The 22,788-nt window shown below is 42.4% G+C and overlaps 1 protein-coding gene across 1 annotated transcript; it reads right to left on the bottom strand.

The window, feature by feature from the left end:
- Positions 1-770: 770 nt before the first annotated feature.
- On the bottom strand, positions 771-4,219 carry LOC133895687 (peptidyl-prolyl cis-trans isomerase, chloroplastic-like). Its single transcript, XM_062336156.1, has 7 exons — positions 3,951-4,219; positions 2,757-3,047; positions 2,394-2,593; positions 1,865-2,100; positions 1,433-1,575; positions 1,244-1,315; positions 771-1,159 (listed from the first exon to the last, which is right to left on the bottom strand). Exons 1-7 carry the CDS (start codon positions 4,065-4,067, stop codon positions 932-934), a joined length of 1,287 nt encoding a protein of 428 aa, XP_062192140.1. The 5' UTR covers positions 4,068-4,219; the 3' UTR covers positions 771-931.
- Positions 4,220-22,788: the final 18,569 nt, after the last annotated feature.

The following is a 22,788-nucleotide window of genomic DNA, read 5'->3' as shown; positions in this document are numbered from 1 at the left end:
AACTTCTTGAAAGTTGATCTTCCTCAACCCCTATTAAGATGGGACTAAAGAATAACATCACTCTTTTACATGTTAGGACTTTAAAATTTATTAGATATTATTCTTAAATATAATAGGATAATCCTATATATTCTAACATAGAAGCGCGATGAATAATCACCGGTTTGAGAGAAAGGGCATAGCCATTGGATTCACATCCAACCATTCACGTGCCACTACTGTTTATCTTCTACCTCCTAACTTTCTTGTTTCTAGGGATAAAACTACTCTCTCCAATATTGTACGACCTCATCTCGACCCCTGCCCCGCTCGCCTGCCTCTATCTCCAGCAACACTTTGCCGCCAGATCCACAACCTCCATCGCATTATATATGCTCATTTAAAAATAAATAGGTGAAGAGAGATAAAGAGGTGTGTAACGATGGAACGGCTCATGCTGTTCAGCACATGCCATGACGGTTGATGTGTCATCTCAAAAACCTCTTCTCCCGGTTTAGACCAGCTCTGATCTGGTATTCTGAGTGCAGGGACCCGATTTGGTGGTAGAGGCTTAGAGGGGTAAACATTGTACAACTTGGAAGTAGAGGAACCAAATATGGATTTTTTACACACATAAACCGTTCAGAAGTCGCTTCGAATTTGTAAAGCAAGTAGAATGTACAAAAATATAGTTTCACTATGCTGGATAAATTCTTAAATGAAATGCTTAATATTTCAGTTATAACATCTGAAATTCTTCAAAATGAATCAAACACGAGTGCTAAATGACATTGGCATGGGGCAAGCGATCAACTTTCAATTACTATTGAATTTGGCACAACACAAAACCGCATTAACAAAAGTAAGGCTATGAGATGAGGTTAGATATTATAGCACTTTACATCAATTTCAAGACAAAGACAATTGCCAAGAAACTCTGATACAAAACATATTATCCTACAATCTTGTAGCTCGGGTTGACGAGGTTGTCCAAGCCTGAGACGACTTGGATTGATTCGATGATGTCCCCAACCTTGAGGTCCGCCAAGTAATCCTCGTTCTCAGTTACGTATCCGAATACCGCATACCGCCCATCCAATATATTAGCATTGCTTGGTGTCAGCTCACTCTCTTTTAAGAGCCAAAAGACTTGACTAGAAGCAGAATTGTCATCGAATTCCTGTCATTGAATGAAGATATCTCATGTTAGAACATGTTAAGTTATGTAGATTGCATATGCTCATATGTTCAATCTGCATGATACTTCTCTAGCCATTGCCATCGTTCCAAACGCATTAAAAGGAAGTTTGGTTTGTGCCTTGTAGCGGCCAAGTTCCTGAAAATGCATGACCACGTGTAATGTTAAGAAAGGTATATTCAAACACAGCCACCCAATTTTCCAGCAGCAACGAAATGAACAAATAAAGGAAAAAAAAAAGCTGCTTCTGCTTACTTCAAGTGTTTCACCATATACAGGAGCCTTATCACCATCAACCATTATCTCAAGAGGTATTGTACGAATTTTGCCAGTACTGGGATCAGTAAACCCCTCAGTTGGCCCCTCAGGATCTCCAGTTTGAACAACAAAACCGTCAGCTGCAGAAGAACCAACACAGTTCAGAAAAAAGTTCACTGCTGAAGTAGTATAACGGTTAGATGGAGTATATTGTCAAAGAAATTCCAAAAAATACCTTCCGCTACAATGGGGAACTGCGGAAGTACATATGCTACTTGCTACAAAACAGTATATACTACTTCAACAGTTCAACATATCCAACTCACATCTAATAGAACTTCTGGATCTCAAATTGCAATATAACAACAAATGGTGGATAATGCAAGAAGGAGATTATAATCATTAGGAAGCACCCAAAGATTGAATTACCTCTTTGGATTTCCATGCCATCATAGAATTTCCGTTCCACCAGATCTATGAAGTTCCCAGCAGTGACAGGAGCATTATATCCATCCAGAACTATCCGAAATACACAATCTTCTAAGTTGGGATTGTCCTTAATTTTAACCTTCATATCCACAGTAGCCCTTCCTTTGAGAAGAGGCATGTTGCTGTACTCTTCTGGTATCTCAAAGGGGAAGCCATCGACCATGTCTTCTTCTACACTGCAGAAATGCAATGTCCCAGGAAGATCTCAGCTGCAGGGTCAATGACAAGGTATAAATGAGAACAGCGGTTTCATAACAGTTCTCACAACTACTTAGAGGCAGATACAATTCAGTCCTCTAGCACTAGCGTTATTTGTTCACAAGAACTTTTGCTCAGTGAGCACTGAGCAAGAATATTACATTGATTGACACCATACGGCAAAAGAGCTAGGCTTCAGAACTATTATTGCTTCAGCACTGGCAGGACAAAGAATATGATAGTTTTGCTTTGGGGAGTAAGGTTTACTCACGTTCCAACATACTGGAGAAGCTCTTTCTGCTTTGGAGCTACTGCATCCCTATTTCTGTCTTCAACAATTCTTTGAAGCTCCTCAAGTCCAACAGCCAATTTATTCAATAATTCTTCTCCATTTGCTCTCTTTGATTCGGCAAGACCAGCAAGAATTAAGTTCCTCCCATTGTTCAGTGTTCTTGATGCTTGTCTGACATTCTAGAATTTGAAGGGAAATTCATAAGTTCCAGAAAAACAAGGGTAAGGCAAATTGAAGAAACTTGGGATTGAAGGGCGGCTGCTTTCGGTAATTGAATGCATAGTCCTTTGTCAAATAAAACCTAGATATCTTCTGAAAGGCACCTCCGAAAGCATAACTTACTCTTTCAACTGAATCCAAGGCTCTAACACCAGCAACCTTGAGACTGTCGGTGATATCCTCCAGTGGCTTTTGAACTTCACGAATAGCTTTATTATCTATTGGCAAAGCATATCTCAATAAAGCACCCGGATCTTTAATGGGAGGTCCAGATATCAGAACAGAAACATCTGGAAGAACAGGTTGGAGAGGAGAAGCATGGGCCGACCATCCTAATGTTGGTGCACCAGTAATTAATCCAACTGACAACGCTACAGAAATTGCACACTCTTTCCAGCTGAAGGAGTTTCTTTTCTGCACATGTTGTAAGCAAAATGTGACAGATGTAACAGAGAACAATGTACTAACTTAAGAGAACTCACAGTATGCAACTTTGGTTCGCAGGATTGATTAACCTTAAATAGCAGCAAAATTACTTTTAGTTATATTGCATATCCTCTGCACAAACCTAAGCTTACATTGCTCAGAACACGTCCATGACAACAAAAGAAAAACTATGAAAGTTGATTTGCAACTCATTTAGATGGTTGCATTGGTGCTATTATAACGGCTGTAACATATGAAATTTTCTAGTAAATATAATCTTTCATAAAAAATGTTGAAGTTATATCAAAGAACAATAGTAGGTTACTTCAGCAAAACTAGCCTTTCACACTTCAAATTTTTGAAAAATCCTCAGGGCCGGCATAATTTTCCTTTATTACGCTCGGAATCATTTCAGGGCTTGCTGCTACATTAGTTGGCATTTCAAGATTTGCCATTCTATTGTCTCAGTGACGGGCTACCGATGGAGTGGCAAATCATCAGTTTTCCTTCAATTACATAACTCCGTATCAATTTGACTGATTACTCAACCGCATCATTACGAACTTTATCTTTTTCACGAGTTCCAAATTGCAACATTGAGCAACCACAATAAAAAGAAAATCCAGCCGAAAAAAAATATAAACCTTGCTACTCCTATCCCAACAGGAAGCTCAAAAACCACTTTCCTCCAAAACTGCATTTCGCCGGTTTACAGCTTGCATAAAAAAACATCCCTCCCGTTAATTTCCATGCATCAGCACCTCAATATTTCAGTCTACGCCTCCAGCAACGCTCGCCACACCGAGCCACATTGCTACGCAACATCGATAGAGAACCCCAGGAAAAGAAAATGCACCCTGGGTGCCACCTAGAGAGCCCCAGGAACCTCACCTCTCCGGAGAGCGCGCACCGTGCAAGGGAGCGGCGGCCGCGGGCAGGGAGGGGCGGCGGCGAGAGACGGCTGCAGCAGCAGCGGCAACAGCGGGAGGAGGCGAGCGCCGCCGCCATGTGGAGGGGGTGGGGTGGACGCGGCTAGGGTTTGGAGGAAGCGAGGGGCGGAAGAGATGGAGGGAGGTTCCCGTGGAGACGAGATGGTGAGGTGGATAAGGCGGGACGGCGGAGGCGCGCTCCGATTGGTGGATGGATAAGCCTCCCCTCCCCTCCCCTCCCCTTCGTAACTCACGGGCGAAATTTTGTGTTAGTCATTTTCTTTTTATATTTCTATAAGATGGCACAAGCGCACGCATATTCCGATACATACCGCACTCGTACATTCCAATCACACGTTTATCATAAAAACATTCACATGTATATACAATATGGGCACTAGAATTTAAAATTGAGTGGTTAGAGTCATACTCCCATAACCCTATTAATCAAGTATTAATCTAGGCAACTCTGTTTACACATCATAGTACCCTTCTTATCATGCAGTAGTCGTAGACACACCACTGTGCACTCAAAATATTCTTATCACATGTCTAGGTAGCCAAGAAGATTTTAGCATAAAAAAACAAAAGTTAGGATCAATAGTGTTTCTACTAAAATACTAAATGTTTGTCCCTTTTTTGTTTTTTGTTGTTTGTTAATTTCACATATCATAAATGGAATAGAGCTTGATATTGAAATTTCTCATAGTTGTAAAATATCTCCTCTCCTGGATTTTTTTTTTTATATAAAACTTCTACGCATGCCTTATGGGCTGGTTTCCACATATATTTCCTCGGTTTGCAGACCAACACATAACGAATATCACGTAGTGCTGAAAAAATTATTATTATTTTCATTTTCGTGAGACAGAGAGATGTTTCCTTTTTTATTTTTTTATTTTTTATTAAAAATTTAAATAAATAGATTCTGTAGAAAAAAATTGTAAAACTAGACGTCTGCAACCCCTGAGAGGGCTGCAGCCCTTTGAAAGGGCGGTTAGGCCAGCTAACCGCCTCCTAGGAGGGCGGAAGGTCTAACCGCCCCCTCAAAGGGTAGCAATGGGGCTAACCGCCCTCTCAGGGGGCGGGTAGGCCCAGAAAGGGTGGTTAGGCCCTTTGCCGCCCTCTGAGGGGGCGGTAAAGGTCTTTTTTCCCCAAAATTGCCAAATTTTATGTATTTCATAAAATAAAAAAGGGCTTTAAGAAAATTTGGAATTAAAATTTGGAGTAGGTTATGTAATAGTCGGAGAATAAAAAATCAGTAATTAGCACTCGCAGCATATTACGTGGGTATGAGGTGCGAACGACAACAAACATAGTATTAAACATAAGGTGAAAACATTATATAAAACTGTAACCACGACGACACGACGAGGAAACGAATGTGGCATGTACGGTTCGCACTAAGACCTACTTATTAGTGCGTCGATCCTAATCATAACATGCCTTAGGGAGTGAAAGTATGTCGGGTTACATTAGATACTCTCTACTGAGTGCATCTAGGATATTTTCCCTTTCGGAGGGCATCGGGACCTGCCGCCTTAGCACGGCGAGCTCTCTCCCGCTTCCTTGCCCTCTCAGCCTCCCGAGCCTGAGCCACGGTATGGTCGTGCGATGCCTTCCTCATGCGCTCTTCTTCCTCCCGCTTGAGACGAAGTTCCTCTTACTGTTGCTCGTACTCCCGACGTAAGTACGGTTCCCTTCTCCACCTCATGTTCATGTCGACCCACTGCTTCTGTTCCTCATTTTTCTCATTGTCGAGCCATTGAATAAAATCACAGATCGATGGAGGGGATTGAACAAATAGAACAAGATGAGCGGTTAGTAAAACAGGGTGCAAAATCGGCAGAGATGAGGCTGATATCTATTGTTATACCGGTCGATACTCATATGTTGCATGTTGAGGCTTGTCATACTCGCAGTTGGCACACATGAAGAAGCGCAGCCCATAGGTGTATGAGATGTCCTGCGACTCACGGAGCTTGCAAAGGTCACCACAGAAGCACATTGATGGTTCGATACCTTGAGGTACGGTAGTCCCCCAATGTTTCTTTGGTGGGTTTGGTGGAGCTAAGGAAGACATTGCACTTAAGAGATCTGAGAAATGAGTGGTGCATCAACGTAAGGAGGTTCGGCTATTTATGGTTGGGGGAGGCAGGAGCATTGGATTCGCTCTTGAAGAAAGAAGTGAGTGCAGGGGCTTAGATGGTGGCAAGAGCATTGGATTCCATCTTGAAGAATGAGAAAATTGTGTCACTGATGATGGTCAGATATTCCACATTTATTGGTACCTGTGTTGTCATTTATTGTTTGGAAAAAGCTGTCCAGTGTTGTCACCTCTTATCTAAAGCCTGCGCAAGAAGGCATGTGTTGTCATGTCATGGTTAAAGTTCAGTAGTGTGGTCACTTCGTGATTAAAGTTACACTCCCAACAGAGTAAGCGAGGTGTCACTCGTTGCATAAGTAGCTTTGTAAGATATAATGACAACGATAGAATGTACCGTGTGGTCGTGCCGGATTAAGAAATGCAACTAGGATGCCATCATTTTGGAATTTAAAATGCAGTTACGACATGGTAAGTGAACCATAAAGAGTAAACGTGTCTGAATACGTAGGAGTACATCGCGAAGCAAATATGCATATGTAAGTTACAGCAAATCTAAAATTCTATTGCTGCCTCCCCCGTTGCCGTCGCCCGTGCCCCCCATCGTGGTCCCGATGCTGCTGGTTAACCCTCACGTGGCCCTTGGAGTAGGTGAGGGGGTCGGGTGGACCGACCTGTCTGGTAGGCCTAGTAGGGAGCACCGGTGTCGAGGCCTCGTCCTACGTGAGCTGTGTCCGAAGGGGAGCACTGGGTACCTGGGACCGCTGGAGGACGTCGTAGTCAGGTGTGCCCCCAAAAAAGTCACGAACGAGGTCGTATGCGGCGTCTGGGCCAGTCTCATCCTCCTGACTAGGGTAGGAGGACTGTGAAGGCTCTCCTGGCGTCTATGTGTACTGGATGGAGGGGCCTACGAACAAATAATTATGTTAGATATGAACAATGTGGTATTGAAAGTAGTAATAAAAAATGTACAATTGTACCTGCGTGGTATGCCGGTGCAGCAGAAGGAGGCCAGGCTGCCGTGCCGTAGTATGGCTCGAACGATGCTGGTGGGGTCGGGCGTGGGGCCGCTGAAGACGAACCGACCTCATCACCGAAGTAACCTGTGCACAATATTACCTTAATTTGCTGAATGTATTGAAAACTGGGATGAAGGGGGCTGCCAGTACCTGAGGATGGATGCACAGGGCTCGGTCTACGAGGCTGCGTCGAGGCTTGTGTAGGTGCACCCAATGAAAGTTTAATAATCAATGCAGTAGTAAGTAACGAATATTGTTGAATGTCATTCGAAATAAAAAATCGTACCTATTTGCTCGGAGCCTGCATGACGTGGTAAAAGGGGTGGTGTGGGTGCCGACACCGATGAACGACGGTACCTCCTCGCCATCAGCATCCGCTATCAACCTGGCGTACGGCACAAGCGTCCTCGCAACCAGGTGGCCTTGGCCACTGGTGAACATAACCCACCCAAACAACAAAAGAAGAAAGGCCTCCAAATGCCTGGAGACCGAGTATGTGTTGGTATGGGGGTGTATGTACGCCGGCGGCAAATATGACTGGTGTTAATAACGATCATTACTAGATACTAGAATAGTAAATGATAGGTTGTATTGTACTGAACCTGAAATTATAGGATCCACTTCTTCGTTGGCCCTCGTGTATCGGACAAGAACTCAGGCACGTAGGGGGGTGCGTCCGCCTTCCGCTCAACAGGGCCAAAGCGCTGATGCATGACGTTGATCCAGTCAGCATCCATATCGATGACCCCAACTGCAGCTCCAGCGCAAGGTAGGCTTAAGAGGTAGGCTACATCCTGCAAGGTCGGGGTCATCTCGCCGCACGGGAGATGGAACGTATGTGTCTCCGACCTCCATCGGTCAACCAGGGCTGCTATCAGCGATTGGTCAAAGTAGAAACGACGCGCCGCTGCCTCGGGGTTCTCCGTCGATCGGGCCTCAACCAAACGGCAAAGCGGTAGGAGTCCTGCCGCTGCCAACCTAAAAGTATTGCAATACATCAATAATATGGAATTACATTAGTGATATGGCAATTTCGTATGAAATTATTGAAGTACATGTGCTTCCATTGCTCGTCGATCGTAAGCAGCTCTCCAGGGCCCAGTGGTCGAAACACTCCTAGCTCCGTCTGGTGCTCGGCGGACAAGAAGCTGCGATGCCTCTTGTCCACTGCAGGGTCTAGAAGCTCGGGGGTCGCAGGGTCCGCCATATCTGCATTTGAAAGATATGTACATTAATGCATTGTTAGATGTAGACAGGAACAATATACTTTGAATATAAATTCACTATACCACTATATGCAACATTAACACATTGCGACAGTTACCTACAAATGAAGGTTCAAATGCTACAAATCGAGCACAACGCGTCATAATACTCACTTAGACAACAGGTGCATCACCAGGTGTATTTTTGGGACAATACTTGTACGTGTGACCTGTTTCATTGCATTGACTGCATCGCTTGACCCTAGGGCCAGCCTCGGATTCATCCATATCATTGCGAATCCGACGAGTTTGTCTTCGGCCAGGTGCGTTCTTCATCTTTTCCAAATCAGGCACATATATTCTTGTAGGCCCTGGATTACTTGTAAAAGTGTCAACAATGCCGTAACCATATAGCTCATGATTCCAAGTGTTCAGTATTTGATCTTTCATAAAATACTTTGAAACATATTGCCTGAGAAGCATATGGTGCTCCGCACACACAGCTATGACGTGTGTACAAGGTTTGTGGAGTAATTGTGGCTTCTGGCAACTACAAATACATGTCCAACTCCTTAACACACACTCTTGAACATACCGCTCACGTCTTCCCCCCTCCGACCCTTATCCCGGCACAAGACACTGAACCTGTGCTCCGCAGTCCCATCTTAATTTGCGTGATGCATGGGGGCCTTCTTATTGGCCTTCTCCATGTACTCACATAGCATCCGTCGGTAAAGCATACGATTGTCCTCCATTACATTCTTAGCAGCTACATACCGATCAATAAAATACTTACAAGTCCCATGCAAAATGCCTTCTACAATTCCAACTAGTGCTAGAGACCTCATTCCTCGCATGACCCAGTTATAAACCTCTGCAAGATTTGTAGTCATTACTCCATACCTTGCACCACCACTGTCGTACAACAGAGCCCATTTTTCATTTGGCTCATTAGGTATCCATTGTGAGAAGCTCCTAATAGCTGAACCTGATCTCCTTACTATCTACGGAGTATCTGTTGGAAGATGTCCGAGAGCTATCGGTTCATCACCGTTAGGTGCAGCCTCCGCTGTTTGTTTTAGAGTCAGTTCATCAAGTCTTGCACATAGGGCATTGAACTTCCATTGCTGATTTTGACTGCACAACTTTTTGAAAAGCTTCATCAACTCTTTGTTTTTAAACTGTATGTAGAAGTTCGCACCCATATGGTGCATGAACCACTTGCTTTTGAGGTCGGGCCACTGTGCTGCTACACCTCGTCGAACACTACCATGTTGCATATCCAACAAAGCCTGCAACAATCCTGCATGTCTATCATGAATTAGATACACATCTGGTCGGTCAAGAACAATAGCATGTTTGACCCGCTCTAGGAACCAATACCAGCTGTCCCCGTTCTCACTCTCCACGAAAGCAAACCCTAATGGCAGGACTTGGTTGTTACCGTCGACCCCAATTGTAAACAATATCTACCCTTTGTACTTCCCAGTCAGGAATGTTCCATCTAGGCATATGATGGGTCGACAATACCGAAATGCTTTGATAGTTGCGGCGAATGCAAAGAAAGCAGGCTGCAACACTCTTTTCCCGTTGTACTCCACATCAATAGAGGGGTAATGCTTGATATCATAGTAGCTGCCTGGGTTCCTTTCACAAATTGTGGCTACTTGACGAGGTAGATTGTGATATGAATCTTTATATGTTCCGAACCTCATCTCAATAGTCTTTTGTTTCGCCCTCCATGCCTTTGCATAGTTTATTGTGTACTGGAACATTTGCTCAATAGCACGAATTATTGATAGTGGCTCATACCTTAGGTTATCCACAATCTCCCCGTACATAACATTTGCAATAAAGGCAGATGACAGGTTCCGGTGGGCGAACTCAATTTCCTCAATGTGACAATTATGTTCCTTAACTATTGAGCACTGCCAGTAGTCTACCCATTTCCCTCTGAATGCGTGCACCCGCCAAGGACACTGCGGCACCAAACACTTCACATCGTACTCCCTTTTACTGGATTTAACAACCTTGAACTGCCTTCTAATAAACAACGACCAGAATTTTACTGCATCAATAACTGCCTCCTTTGTAGGGTACATAGCACCCTGGGACACCTCGTTCTCATGGTTCTGCCACGGTGTCCGATCAACCTCGCTACCCACCAGCTTCGAAAATTCATTATCCCTCCACTCTGCAGGAACTGGAGCATTACCCTCCTCGTCAGATAAATCCCCATCTGCAAGGCCTTCCTCCAACTCTTCATCCTCCAACTCCATCTCTTCAATGATGCTAGGGATGTGCTCCCTTTCATCGGCTACACCTATCGGTTGCAGCTCTGGAATATCACCAACATCTTCTCTGGACCCGACATTAGCCTGCTCTGATTCATCTTCCACTACCTCACTTGGTCCTGCTACTGCTTCCGCAGAGTTCACCTCAGTTTGATCTTTCAGGTACGCCTCAGCTAACAAAACTAGAGGTAGGCCACATTCACAACATATATCTATATACTGCCTCCAAGTTGATGTGGGTTCGATAGGAATAAGCTCACCAAAGTATTCATGACTAGCACGGCTGAGGACAGCTTTCAGCTTCAGCTCATGTTCCTGTGGATCCAGTTGGAAAAACCGCATGAGCCATTTGCACACACCCACAATAATCCTCTCATTAGCTTTACTAAGACCCTTCATGACATGACGAAATTCAGACAGATCTATATCGTTAGAACCATACTTAATTTCACCCTCACCATAATATATCTGAAAAATTAATTTATCTGCCATCCCTGGAAACACCCGCAAACATAACCAATGTTAAGAACGATAAACTATATTTCTAATTATTGAATAAAATAATTTACCGACACCAATTCATACATAACAATAGGTTTTCAATAATAATCCTAACCAAACTAACCTATAAATATCACTCTATACAATCTATATTTACTACCTATTGTATCGTGTGCAAATTAAACGCTACCATTTTCTAAATGCTACATCCTAGGTTCGCAAATTATCATATAGTGCTACCTCCTATGTCACATATTACAACCATACAATTATTATTCTATAAAATTTACATTTGCAAACCTAATATAGTAAAAATAATGTTCTATATTTCACTGCTATCATATACAATGTTCTAAATAAATTTGACAATTTCCTACTAAACATAGAATTTCCTAAACCCTAAATCATACATGTCTAAAATCTATGTCATATACTACTACTGCACTAATTAACAATAATAAAAAGAAAAAAAAGAGACTTACCCGAAAATGATTTTCAAATCTGCAGCTCAAATGCAGTAGGACTTCGTCGGGCTCTCTTCCTCCCCTCTCATCTCCTCTCTTCTCCTCCCTCTCCACAATTTTTTCTTTTTTCTGAATAAAATGGGATTTGGGGCTAATTTTAGCCCCTTTTATAGAAGAGGCTGGAGGGGGTGGAGGCCGAGCGGCGCGAGCGGGAAGGACCCTTATCGCCGCCTGAGAAGGCGGTAAGGACCCCTACCCGCCCCCTGAGGGGGCGGTAAGGCGTCGGACACGGGCAGGCAACCCCTAGCCGCCCTCTCAGGGGGTTGCAGACGTCTAATTTTGCAATTTTTTCTACGAAAAATCTATTTATTTAAATTTTTAATCAAAAAATATAAAAATTAAAAAAAAAACTCTCTTAGCTCATCCAATGTAGTGTAATATTTTTAGAGGACCAAATTAGTGTAATTAGGATGGACCAGTATATATATGCATAGCATTTTGGGCCTGACAATTCTGCTCAACCAGACTCAGTTTGGTTGCAATCGGCCCCAATACAGCCCACCTCGACTGATCTGACTAGCTATTGAGGAGTAGCCCACCTCATGCTTACGGACAGTTGCTGCCATTGTTGCTGAGCTAGCCGAACACCAATCTTTCACAGAAACAAAAAAGAATGAAAAGTAGTCAAACACTAGTAAATTGGACAATTCGTTCAATATAGCATATGTTCTTTTTTTCACTTTTTACAGTGTCCCTGTTGTTGTTAGGAATTAAGTTACTGAATTTTGGCAGTGCAAAGGGACATTTGGAATTGGATTTTGGCCTTGCCTTATTGAAAAACAAAAGGAGACCACACCAGAGGCACCACTGCAGTGAAATTATACATAGAGAAAAGAGGATCACATGATGCTTATTTACTCCTAGTTCATATTCTTATCCGTGCAAAATATGCATATCACTTCGCTTTGCTGCTATTAATCTTTGCAGTCTCCATTAACCGATCATCCGGTTTTTCTTCGCATTATCTAAAAAAAGAAATCAGATTTTTCTTCGCGCACATGGTCGAATTTTTTCACATTGTACCTATCGATTGACGAACGACGATTGCTCTTTGTTATCTGACACAGGAACAGCCGTGGACAAGAAGCAAAGGCACTGTTCCACAATCAGAACGATAAGAAAAAAACATTCATTCACATGTCAGTAACAAAGTAATAGGACCACACTACTCACATAAGAATATTGCAGTGATCAGTGAAGTTATCTCACATGCATGGTGCAAGTCACTTGCACGTCTGAAACTCTGAACCAGATGACAACAAGCACACTCATAATTGCACATCACATTATGCCATCATACTCAGTGGACGCACAATGTGGCTTATCTGAAGCTGGATGTCCTCTCTTCCATTCCATGTTGGTTAGGCAGTGGTTTTCCCTGAAGGAATAAGAGGCTTTGAGGTAAAGCACCAACAGGAAGCAGCCATGGCGCCGAACCAAGGAGAGGCTTCTGCTAACTAACCTCAACAGCAGCCACTACACCGCGCCCTCCGGCACATGGCCATTGCATGCATAACGGCTCAATGATTTGGCGTGGAAGCATTGCAATTTTGTTGCGAATCCTTTGGAATAATTTGAAGTAAATGGCATGAACCATGGCGACCCAATCGATCGATCGTTACAATGCCAGGATATAGTTAGAACCATTCTTTTGCTGGTGATTTTATTTGTAATTCGGGTCCTTCTCAAAGCCTTCGATTTTTTTAGGACAGGCGCAGATACTGAAGAATATTGTGATTTTTGTGATGGATAGAATATTGTGATCTCTTTTTGCACTAATAAGCGTGTCAATGATGTTCTGAAGGGTAAAAAAAATCAAAAATATGGATTGATTCTTGCTCAACAAAGGGCAATTTAGACACACTGACTCAAGAGAGATATGGCTGAAAGAACTAGAGCAATGGTCTTCTAGAAAATAGTGTGAACTGAAAGCCAGTAAAGTAACTGGTGTTTGTTTGTTTCTGTGTTAATTTAAAAATGAACAAACAGGTGTCATGGTGCTTTGTAACTTTATGGGCCAAATATTACTGCCTAATGAGTCACTTTCTGGACCATTGCTAAGGCTTTACGAATCTGAAAGCCAAACCAAACCAAACAAATGGAAGTTCAAAAGGAGCAACTTTATGGGCCAAAGATTACTGCCTAATGAGTCACTTTTTGGACCATTGCTAAGGCTTTACTAGTGATCAGAATCTGAAAGCCAAACCAAACCAAACAAATGGAAGCTCAAAAGGAGCAGAGACCAGGGAATAAAGCCAATTATAGCGAGCACTTGTCTGTGACCTTGGTACACACCAAAATGAAAAGGGAGGGGATCTTGTCACCAGCTAGCTATCTATCACTCTTCCTGCCAAAGCTATACAAGAGGCATGAGCAAGTTCATGATGCATGTGCCTGCCTTTTTCTTTCTGCATCCATTGAGGATGTTGTGACTTTTTGCGGTCAAATAGTGCGGAGTGGAACTGGAACAAACAGATTTTGCATCAAAACTACATCATTCTATATCAAGTTTGTATAATTTTTAGGATTTGGAAATCTTAGGATTACACATTCGTCCATGATAAACAAATCCTAAACTTTGCGACGGCACAACTGATTAACAATAAGATCATGAGAGTGCATGTTTGATCCCTCCTGAACCTTCAAGGGGAGTTCAAAAGGTGGTCCTTAGCATAGCTGTTGCACTATGGAAAACAGACAATACACTAGAGATTTGCTGTCTACCATGTCGTCAGCATGACCTGTGCTGACTTTGGCTAGTGACCACAGTAGATGACAAAATTCCTTCATAATTTAATCTCAAGAACGAATTTCATTCAACTTAAACATGTATGGGATGTATAAAATGCTTTGCTTGCTCACATTTTTCAATGTAGCCAAGAGATCTTGCATCTTGATCAGCTTTTGTCAGTTGGTCCTGTAAAAGAACAAATTAACTTTAGTGATAACCTTCTTTGTTTTATTCTATGTCAGCTTTGCCTTGTTTGCAAACCAACCGAGGAAACTCCAAAAAAAAAAAAAAACTTTTGCGCTATGCCCTTTGCAGATTTACTGATAAGACTATTCAGTTGTTTCAGTGGCCCCTTTGTGAGTGGCAGAAACATCCAACCTTAAATTAACTTGAACCTACCATGCTACCATATGGCTAGCCCAGTGATAGGCCTCATAATTTCAAGGCATACACTTGTATGAGCATACATTGCAAAATACCAGATCTATGGTGTAATTGTCTCCACCCAAGTGCAGCATTGAAAAATCTGCCACCGTCTCATTATCGAACTATGATGTTTCGTTCATTCATCTCTACTGGAGGAAGTTTACAAGAATAGGATGAACAAATATGCAATGAAGATGAGTGAGAATGGCAGGTCATGCGCATTTCAGCCCTTGCCATTTTTTATGTGACTGGCTTCAAACGCAATTTACGTATAATAGTCACGAAGGCAGTAAAAAGTAAAATTGTTTCTCTGCGGGTGTAAAAGTAAAATTGGTTTACTCCGTAGATCAATGAGTCGCTGAGATAGGGAAACTGCAGGCTCTCAACTTGTATCTTTTGTTTCAGAAACAAATCCAAGTGTACCAACATCAGTCTCTGAAGGAAAACGATAAAAAAATTTCATGGAAGAACGATTCAAATCTAAGAACTACATCTAGTCAATTGTTCTGAAGCAAGGAATCATTGCTATTTATCATGCTATGGGTTTCTTTCAGAAGCAGATCATGTACTGTGATGCTGTGACCACACTGGAATGCACGGTGATTTTTCAGACATGCAAATATGCAATCATCAGCACCAGGAAGGCAGGAACTCACAAAGATTTGAACATAAGGATAATTTTTTCACTGACAAATGATTCATAACATCATGGCTAGTGAGCCTAAATCTCTTCACCAAACTTGCCACTCATTCCTTGGTACCCTCGTAGACAAGCCCTAGGGTGAGCCAGGGAGCTGCCAGCACCACCCAAAAAAAAAAAAACAAAAGAATGTCATTGGCTGCATGGATAGGGATTAGGGAGGGAGGACACACCTTTGTGCTTCTCTTGTGAAGGAGACTTTACATTAATTGACAAATCACAGAAGCTCAACTTAGAGCCACCATTTGATCCATTCTTCATGTGATGCACAACACTCTGGCCATTAACTCCTACCAGCTCCTTGACCTCCAAAATGCTCTCACCTCACCAGCCATGGATTCCACTACGTGAAAAAACGTAGGGTGACGAGTCATAACGGACATGGATGACGGATCTCACACCCGTCACCCTGAACGTGTCACTGATGACTAGCATTGGTGATGGGTCATAACCGTGACCCGTCACCTATAAGCGTCTTCAATATGTTGGGTTGACAGACACAAGTGACGGGTAACCTCTTCACCCGTCACTTATGTCTTAACATAAGTGACGGGTAACTAGGTTGTCCTAACATAAGTGACGGGATAACTAGGTTATCCGTCACTTATGTCTATCACCTATATGCTAGGGAGGAATATATAAGTGACCGGTAACCTAGTTACCCGTCACTTATATGTAGGTTATAATGATAGATTGACCTGCTTCATGACTGCATCCTAAAGCATAGCCAGGATTTAGCAGTCGTCTTCTCCCTACAAACAACAGCAACATATCTAAATCCATATCGACAAACACTAGCTCGAATAGTATTGATCACAGAATAGCGACGGTTACAAACTTCCAGTCAATTCGTTATAGAATCACATATGTTACAAATTTCCGATCAACTCATATTACATAAGACCTCACAACCTAGGGGTTCTATAGTGGAACTCGTCATGTAGGCTGATGACTTCAGATACCAAGAACTCGGCGATCCGTTATTGAATCTCTAGGAATGCACCGTCGTCAAAAAAAGAGCATCAAATTTCTGCATAAGTTGACACGTAACCAATGTCATGTTATCATGGAATTAAACTAAGTACTAAAATTAGTTATGAATAATCTCTTATTGAACTTACATCGGAGGATTTGATATCCTTCACGCGGAGTATGAGGAGCATGTTCTACGCAATATAGAATCCGCAGGTGTTGCCTGGTGGTTATTGATAGCACTACTGGGAAAAAATTTAGTGTTAGATCAAAAGGAAAAAAAAAGCAATAGGGAGCATCTAGTAATCTGTTTGGTAGCACTTACCATGAAGTATGTCTTGTGTGTCAGTCTGTGACTGTCTTTCTCATTGTAGTCAGGTTGAGCTCGAAGGTGCTTGTCAAAAGCCCTGCATAAAGATGAATCGATTAGGGAGCATTTGAATGTTAGAAAAGTTACATATGTAAACTAAGTCAGGCAAAACTAACGCGTCAAGGATTCCTTTTATAGCATTGTAATCATGTTATCTAAGTTTGCCTTTTGGTCCTACTGGTCTTGAGGAGTCGTGGTAGAACACCAAGTCTCGCTTGGCAAATGACCAGTAAGATCCAATTGCCACCGGTGTTGTGGCTGCCATCAGGTACTGCATTTTGGAATATTATTGCATTGCCCTGGCCACATATTCCACAGCGTAGTCGGGGTGAAGTTGGATGACCAGTATCGTAATGGCCTCAGGGCCAAGACATGCAATAGAATCCTTGTTCTTCTTTGTTTCTTTCATCAAGTGTCTATATATAAGAACATAGTTAGATTTAAGACTTAGTGGTATTAATTCATGAATATTCAGTTTCAAAAGACTTACAATGTGAAGATCCGTAATAACGAAACGTCCAGGCTATCAAGGTTGAAGAGGTCGTATAAGTTATTGAAACCCACAATGAAGTAGCTATCGTCATTATTTAAGAGGTGTCATCGTTTACTGTACGACTATGGATGTGGCATTGCTGTCTCTAGAGACCTACATGTGGTAATTTTCCAGGTCGATACATGCTTTTCCCGCCCTTACTAGGTCATCTACTGTCATCATGGGCTTCTCGTATTGGAATTTCATGTTGGCACTAGTCCACGCTACTCCAATATCTGTGGAATTCTTTAGCGGTATAATGGCCTTCAACTTCTTCGACAGGTGGTTCTTGGAGCCCTTCTTCTCGGCCTCCTTTTCCTTCTTCTTTGGACTCTCTGGGGGACGGAATTGGATCTGGAAGTGAGGTTGTCAGATGCAGAGGAGAAGGCAGTGAAGTTGCCTTCTCTGGAAATGGGGGGCGTGACAGCGGTGCACTTGGAGCTTGTCTAGACTGGGATGCATTGGAGACCATGATGTCGCTCCTCTTCCACTAGATCCTTTGACGAAGAGCTTCACCCAGAGTTGTGAATTCATCATTGGGGGAGAGCTCCAACACGTGGTCGATGGCATTGCTATGTACCATGTCCACTATAACCACGGCATAATCTGCACGTATCGGGACCGTATGTAAGATACGGACGCCTGGAAGCACCTAGCCCCTTGTAACCTCGATGTGATACCCGCCAGCATGATTACAAGGCTGCAGGGTGTGGGCCCTTTAGCCAAGTACCAATTCACAAGCTTGCTCTTAAAGCTTCGGTGAAGTTTTACGATCACTTTTATTACTGCATTGACCGCGGTGATTGTTTGACACTCGCTCATGTTTCCAGGGTACTCCAGATACTCCTTTATGACATTATCGAACAAGTCGCTCTTAGCTTCATCATTGAGTTCTTTGAACTTAATCGTTATCGGCACCCTCTCTCGAGTAATGAGCCATGCAACCCTCCGGAATCTATTTAGGGTCTTTTCATCCGTAGATAGCCCATCAGCATCGATTCCCGTAATGGTAACCTTGTCCGTTGGCCACTGTGTTTGTGACCTTGCCTTTCGTGCTCATGCACCACTACCAGTTGTCTGGCTTGGAGACTGCGCTACCACCATCTAGAGATGAAACCAAGGGGAGTTGACGTAAACAAAAAATATTCCTCCATTCAACAAGTATAAAATGCATTGAGTCATATCAATACCTATTCAGCGGGATTGTATTCTTTATCACTTGCGCGTCCTGCATTGGTGATGGGTCAGGGCTCGGACTGGAGGAGGATGACGCATCATGTGTCAGGGTGGAAATCATGTATAGTATATTCTGTTCTCAATAGAGGAAAGAAAAGAAATCAAAGTTACTACAAACTGCTCATATTACTACAAACTTACATCTTAAGATGTCATTGCTAAAAAGAGGTGGCGGAAAAACACAAACATATAAGCTAAATTCTCGCGCTGCTATTAACAGCGTACTAGCAAGAACCAAGATTAAGAACTACACACATTCACTATCTCACGCTTCTACTAACAACGTATTAGCAAGAACCAGCTGACTGCAACAACATCATCCCAAGAATTTCAACATATCGAAGAACTCTAAGCATACCCATTAAGATATCAACATACACAATGCCCCTCTTCTGCCCCATGGTTTCTTAGAGGAAAGAAAATGAATCAAGGTTAAGAACATGGTATAAGACAAATATTAGTAGTCAGATCATAGGGATGGATGTATTGAATTGGAAAATACCAAATCATATTATGGAGATAATTATATACGAGTGCAAGCTCGACTGGGAAAGTGAAAAGACATGCAAAGTGCATGTGTAATAAACATCCTAGTTGAGCTTTGCACTCATATGTATGGTAAATAGTTATCTCCTTTCATCATTTGCAGGACAGTTTTAAAAGCACAGGTATCTGTCATCATGTTTAAAGCATCCAAGGAACTACACATGGCTATTGTAACTATAATTGCTTTCAGAAGATGACAAACAATATGAGCATGGATCTCATCTTACATAAACATAGATAAAAAAATAATAGAATGAACCAAATATACATGACCTTTGAAAGATATGACATCAAAACACAAAAATCAGTTTCCAAAATTATGTATACAGAGTGTTCCAGACATCATATACATATTATGCATAATAGTGCTCTCAGAAAATGAATGACAATTGGTCCCAGGACTAACAAGGTCATGCCCCCTAATTGTCCTATTGAAAACATCATTCACTGGATAATTTATCAAGTTCTCAACTAGTTCTTAGACCCTGGAACAAGTTCTCAATAATTAAAGAACATCATCAGAAGCTGTGCTACTGTGCTAGAATAGAAATAGCTCATATACTGAACAGAACAATATGATAGCTATTGAGTTAGAGACAATCAAAAGGACAAAAAGAACTAAATCATGTACTGACAATAGCAAAACAAGATGAACCAGCTTCATTATCCAAAATCAAAACTGGTAAGCTATCTCTGGACTAACAGTAGCAGCACACAAACTAGCCATCAGAACCACAACAGATAGCCCACTAGACAATCAACACATGAAATGTGTCTCAGCACTCATCAGAAGGCAGCGAGAGCCAGTAAAGTAAATCATCAGGGGCTATCACACAAATCACGGAACTAGTGTATCACAGGTCTAACTAATGTACTTAATAAATTGCCTAGTTTCAGATTCTCAACTCATCATCAAACTACTAGAGTATGTAACAGTACTGTCCAGAACAAAAAGAGGGGAAAACTCACAAAGTAAGAGCTTATTTAGATAACACATGCTATTAAAGTATGAGTGGCCATATTTCAAAGTACCCAAAATTATGAATGGCCATAATTCAGATAACACACGCTATGAAATTATGAATGACCATATTTCAGATAACACATGCTATGAAATTATGAATGGCCATATTTCAAACCCACTGGACTGACTACAAGATCAACAAGAACAAATTGGTGACAAGTGATACATTTTACTGAACAAAGATCCCACTGGACTGGCTACAAGATCATCAAGATAGCAACGAATAGCCCACTGGACTAGCTACAAGATTAGCAAGAACAAATAGCCCACTGGACTGGCTACAAAATCATCAAGATAGCAACGAATAGCCCACTAAACCAACTTGTCCAAGAGCATGGACTTGGTGCAAGAGCGCAAGACTCGAAGGTCTCTTTCCACTGTAGTTGAAACATTCAGCATCGAGCAGAGATGGGGGAGGAGATGGAGGGGGAGAAGTGGGGATAGGGGCGTACCTCGGTGTGGGGGAGATCGTGGTGTGCTTGGGGGCGACGATGGTGCTCCGAGTGCGGCAGGGCTCCAACGGGGGTGGAGAGGGCATCATCGGCGGGGGCGGCGATGACGATGTGATCCAACGCGGCAACGGCAGCGGGCTCGATGGCGACAGTGATGGTCTCGGTGGAGGGTGGAGGGCGGTGGTGAACCCTAGCGTGAAATGACTTAGGCGCGCGATCGGGAAATGACTTAGGCGATGCACGTGGGGACGCAGCCAATATATACATGCAACTAATAGGCGACGAGTGATATATTTTACCCGTCACCTATTACAATCACCCGTCACTTATTTTAGAGCATCGCTGACGGGTAATAATGTTAACCTGTCACCTATGAGTTATAATAAGTGACATGTAATATTATTTATCTGTCACCTATTATAATAAGTGATGTTTGATTAATTTCACCCGTCACATTTTACTTTTCAAAGTGAAAAAATTTAGCTGAACAAAAATTCAAATAACTTTAAACCTAAAATCTCTAGCGGAGCCAGTGAAAATTACCAGCACTATATGGGCGGCATTGTTGACTAACTGTTTGGCCACATAGTGACTAGCGAGCTCTTAAAATAGAATCATGTAATAAGTGTTGGGTCGTATTATGACCTGTCACTTATTATTTATCATAAATGATGGGTCATATTACGACCCATTACTTATGATTGGTCCAGAGAGACCTGTCACTTATGATCATGTTATAAGTGACGAGTGTAGTCGTTACCCGTCACTCATGTTATAGGTGACTGGTAATATTATGATTCGTCACATTTTACCTAATATCTGTGACGGGTCTATATCCTGTCATGACTTGAGACGACATAAGTGGTGGATAGTGTAATGATCTGTAACTAAATTATGTCTCATTTACCTATTTTTCACGTAGTGTTCCTCACTCCTCTCAAAAGTCTCACCTAACTGTAGCAACAGTGCTATTCCCAAAGACAAATGCATGCCTACCATAAAAGATGGCATCTCTCTTGTATTGAAGATCACCACAGGGCCCTCCCAACTGCTTTGGGCATGTTGGGTGCCCTGCATAAGGTGTGCTCTGACTCATGTCCACCACCCAGCTAGCACTAGATCATCCAAGCTGACATATGAATTGTCCAGTTTTCACATGTGCTCCTATCTTGTACTAAACAAAATTCATATATATTTTACATCTTAGAGGTCGATTTATACCATCCTGTTCGTCACTGGTAGTTTTTAGAATGTGGATGATATATTGATTTAAAGAGCACACGAGCAACCAAATAGATCTCGATACTTCTTCGAGTTTTTAACCAAAGATCAGGATATGGAATTTTCCCTTGAGTAACAACAGGCGGCAGGATACATCTGATAGGGATGTTCTTCAGAGCAGAGTGACATGGCACGCTCAATAGCCAGAAGCACTGACTATGGTAATCTGAATACTATAGTTATCTGAATATTATAACGCCATTAGCCTGCCCTCATGATTGCAAGGCCATAGAGGAGCATCGAGTTAAGCAGTAGCCATCACGGGGACAGGCCCTACCTAGGGCTCGTGAGCAGCCATCCATTCATCCATCCATCCGATAACTTGCAATCCTGGGGAGGGAGGCAACGCCAAAAAGCCTTCCTGATTAAACTACCACTGCAGATGCACTACACAACAACGGCTCAGCAGCAGTCACCCCCAGGCTCTACAAGAGCCCATTGTTTTACATGCTCTCCTCTCCATAAGAACACGCATGGGAATGGAGTTCAGGGCTTGGGAATCAGGAGACCTACATCGTGTCCCGATCCTGTCACCTATCACAATGAAGCAGCAAATCACATGGTTAGAGGTATTTGATCATGAGGATTGCCAATCCAAGAGGGCCATCTTCTTGAGATTCTCGGAGAAAACGACATCGCAACAAACGTACCTTGCATGATCATTATCAGATCATTTGGAGATGCCATTTCTTTAGCCATGTCAATGACAGCAGGAATCCATTATCACTTCCAGGGTTGGATTTGGCAGACAATAAGAAAGGAACTTGTGTTCCTCTCTCACTATTTGCTTCTGATCTGCTACATACATATGAAAATGAAGCAATGTACTTGAAGCACAGCACTTTAGAGGAAATTTGACCAAGCTTTTGGATAACTTCTTTGT

This window comes from Phragmites australis, chromosome 16, assembly GCF_958298935.1.
Source record: "Phragmites australis chromosome 16, lpPhrAust1.1, whole genome shotgun sequence".
Classification (NCBI taxonomy): domain Eukaryota; kingdom Viridiplantae; phylum Streptophyta; class Magnoliopsida; order Poales; family Poaceae; genus Phragmites; species Phragmites australis.
Note: the sequence above shows the minus strand (reverse complement) of the source record. Positions and strands in the feature narration are given on the sequence as shown.

What these genes read in the sequence shown, in the direction of transcription:
- LOC133895687 (XM_062336156.1), bottom strand. Translation starts at nt 4,067, where the DNA reads ATGGCGGCGGCGCTCGCCTCCTCCCGCTGTTGCCGCTGCTGCTGCAGC. An exon ending in TATATGGTGAAACACTTGAA is followed by an intron (nt 1,316 to 1,432) that starts GTAAGCAGAAGC and finishes ATGCATTTTCAG; the next exon opens with GAACTTGGCCGCTACAAGGC. An exon ending in CGATGGCAATGGCTAGAGAA is followed by an intron (nt 1,160 to 1,243) that starts GTATCATGCAGA and finishes ATTCAATGACAG; the next exon opens with GAATTCGATGACAATTCTGC.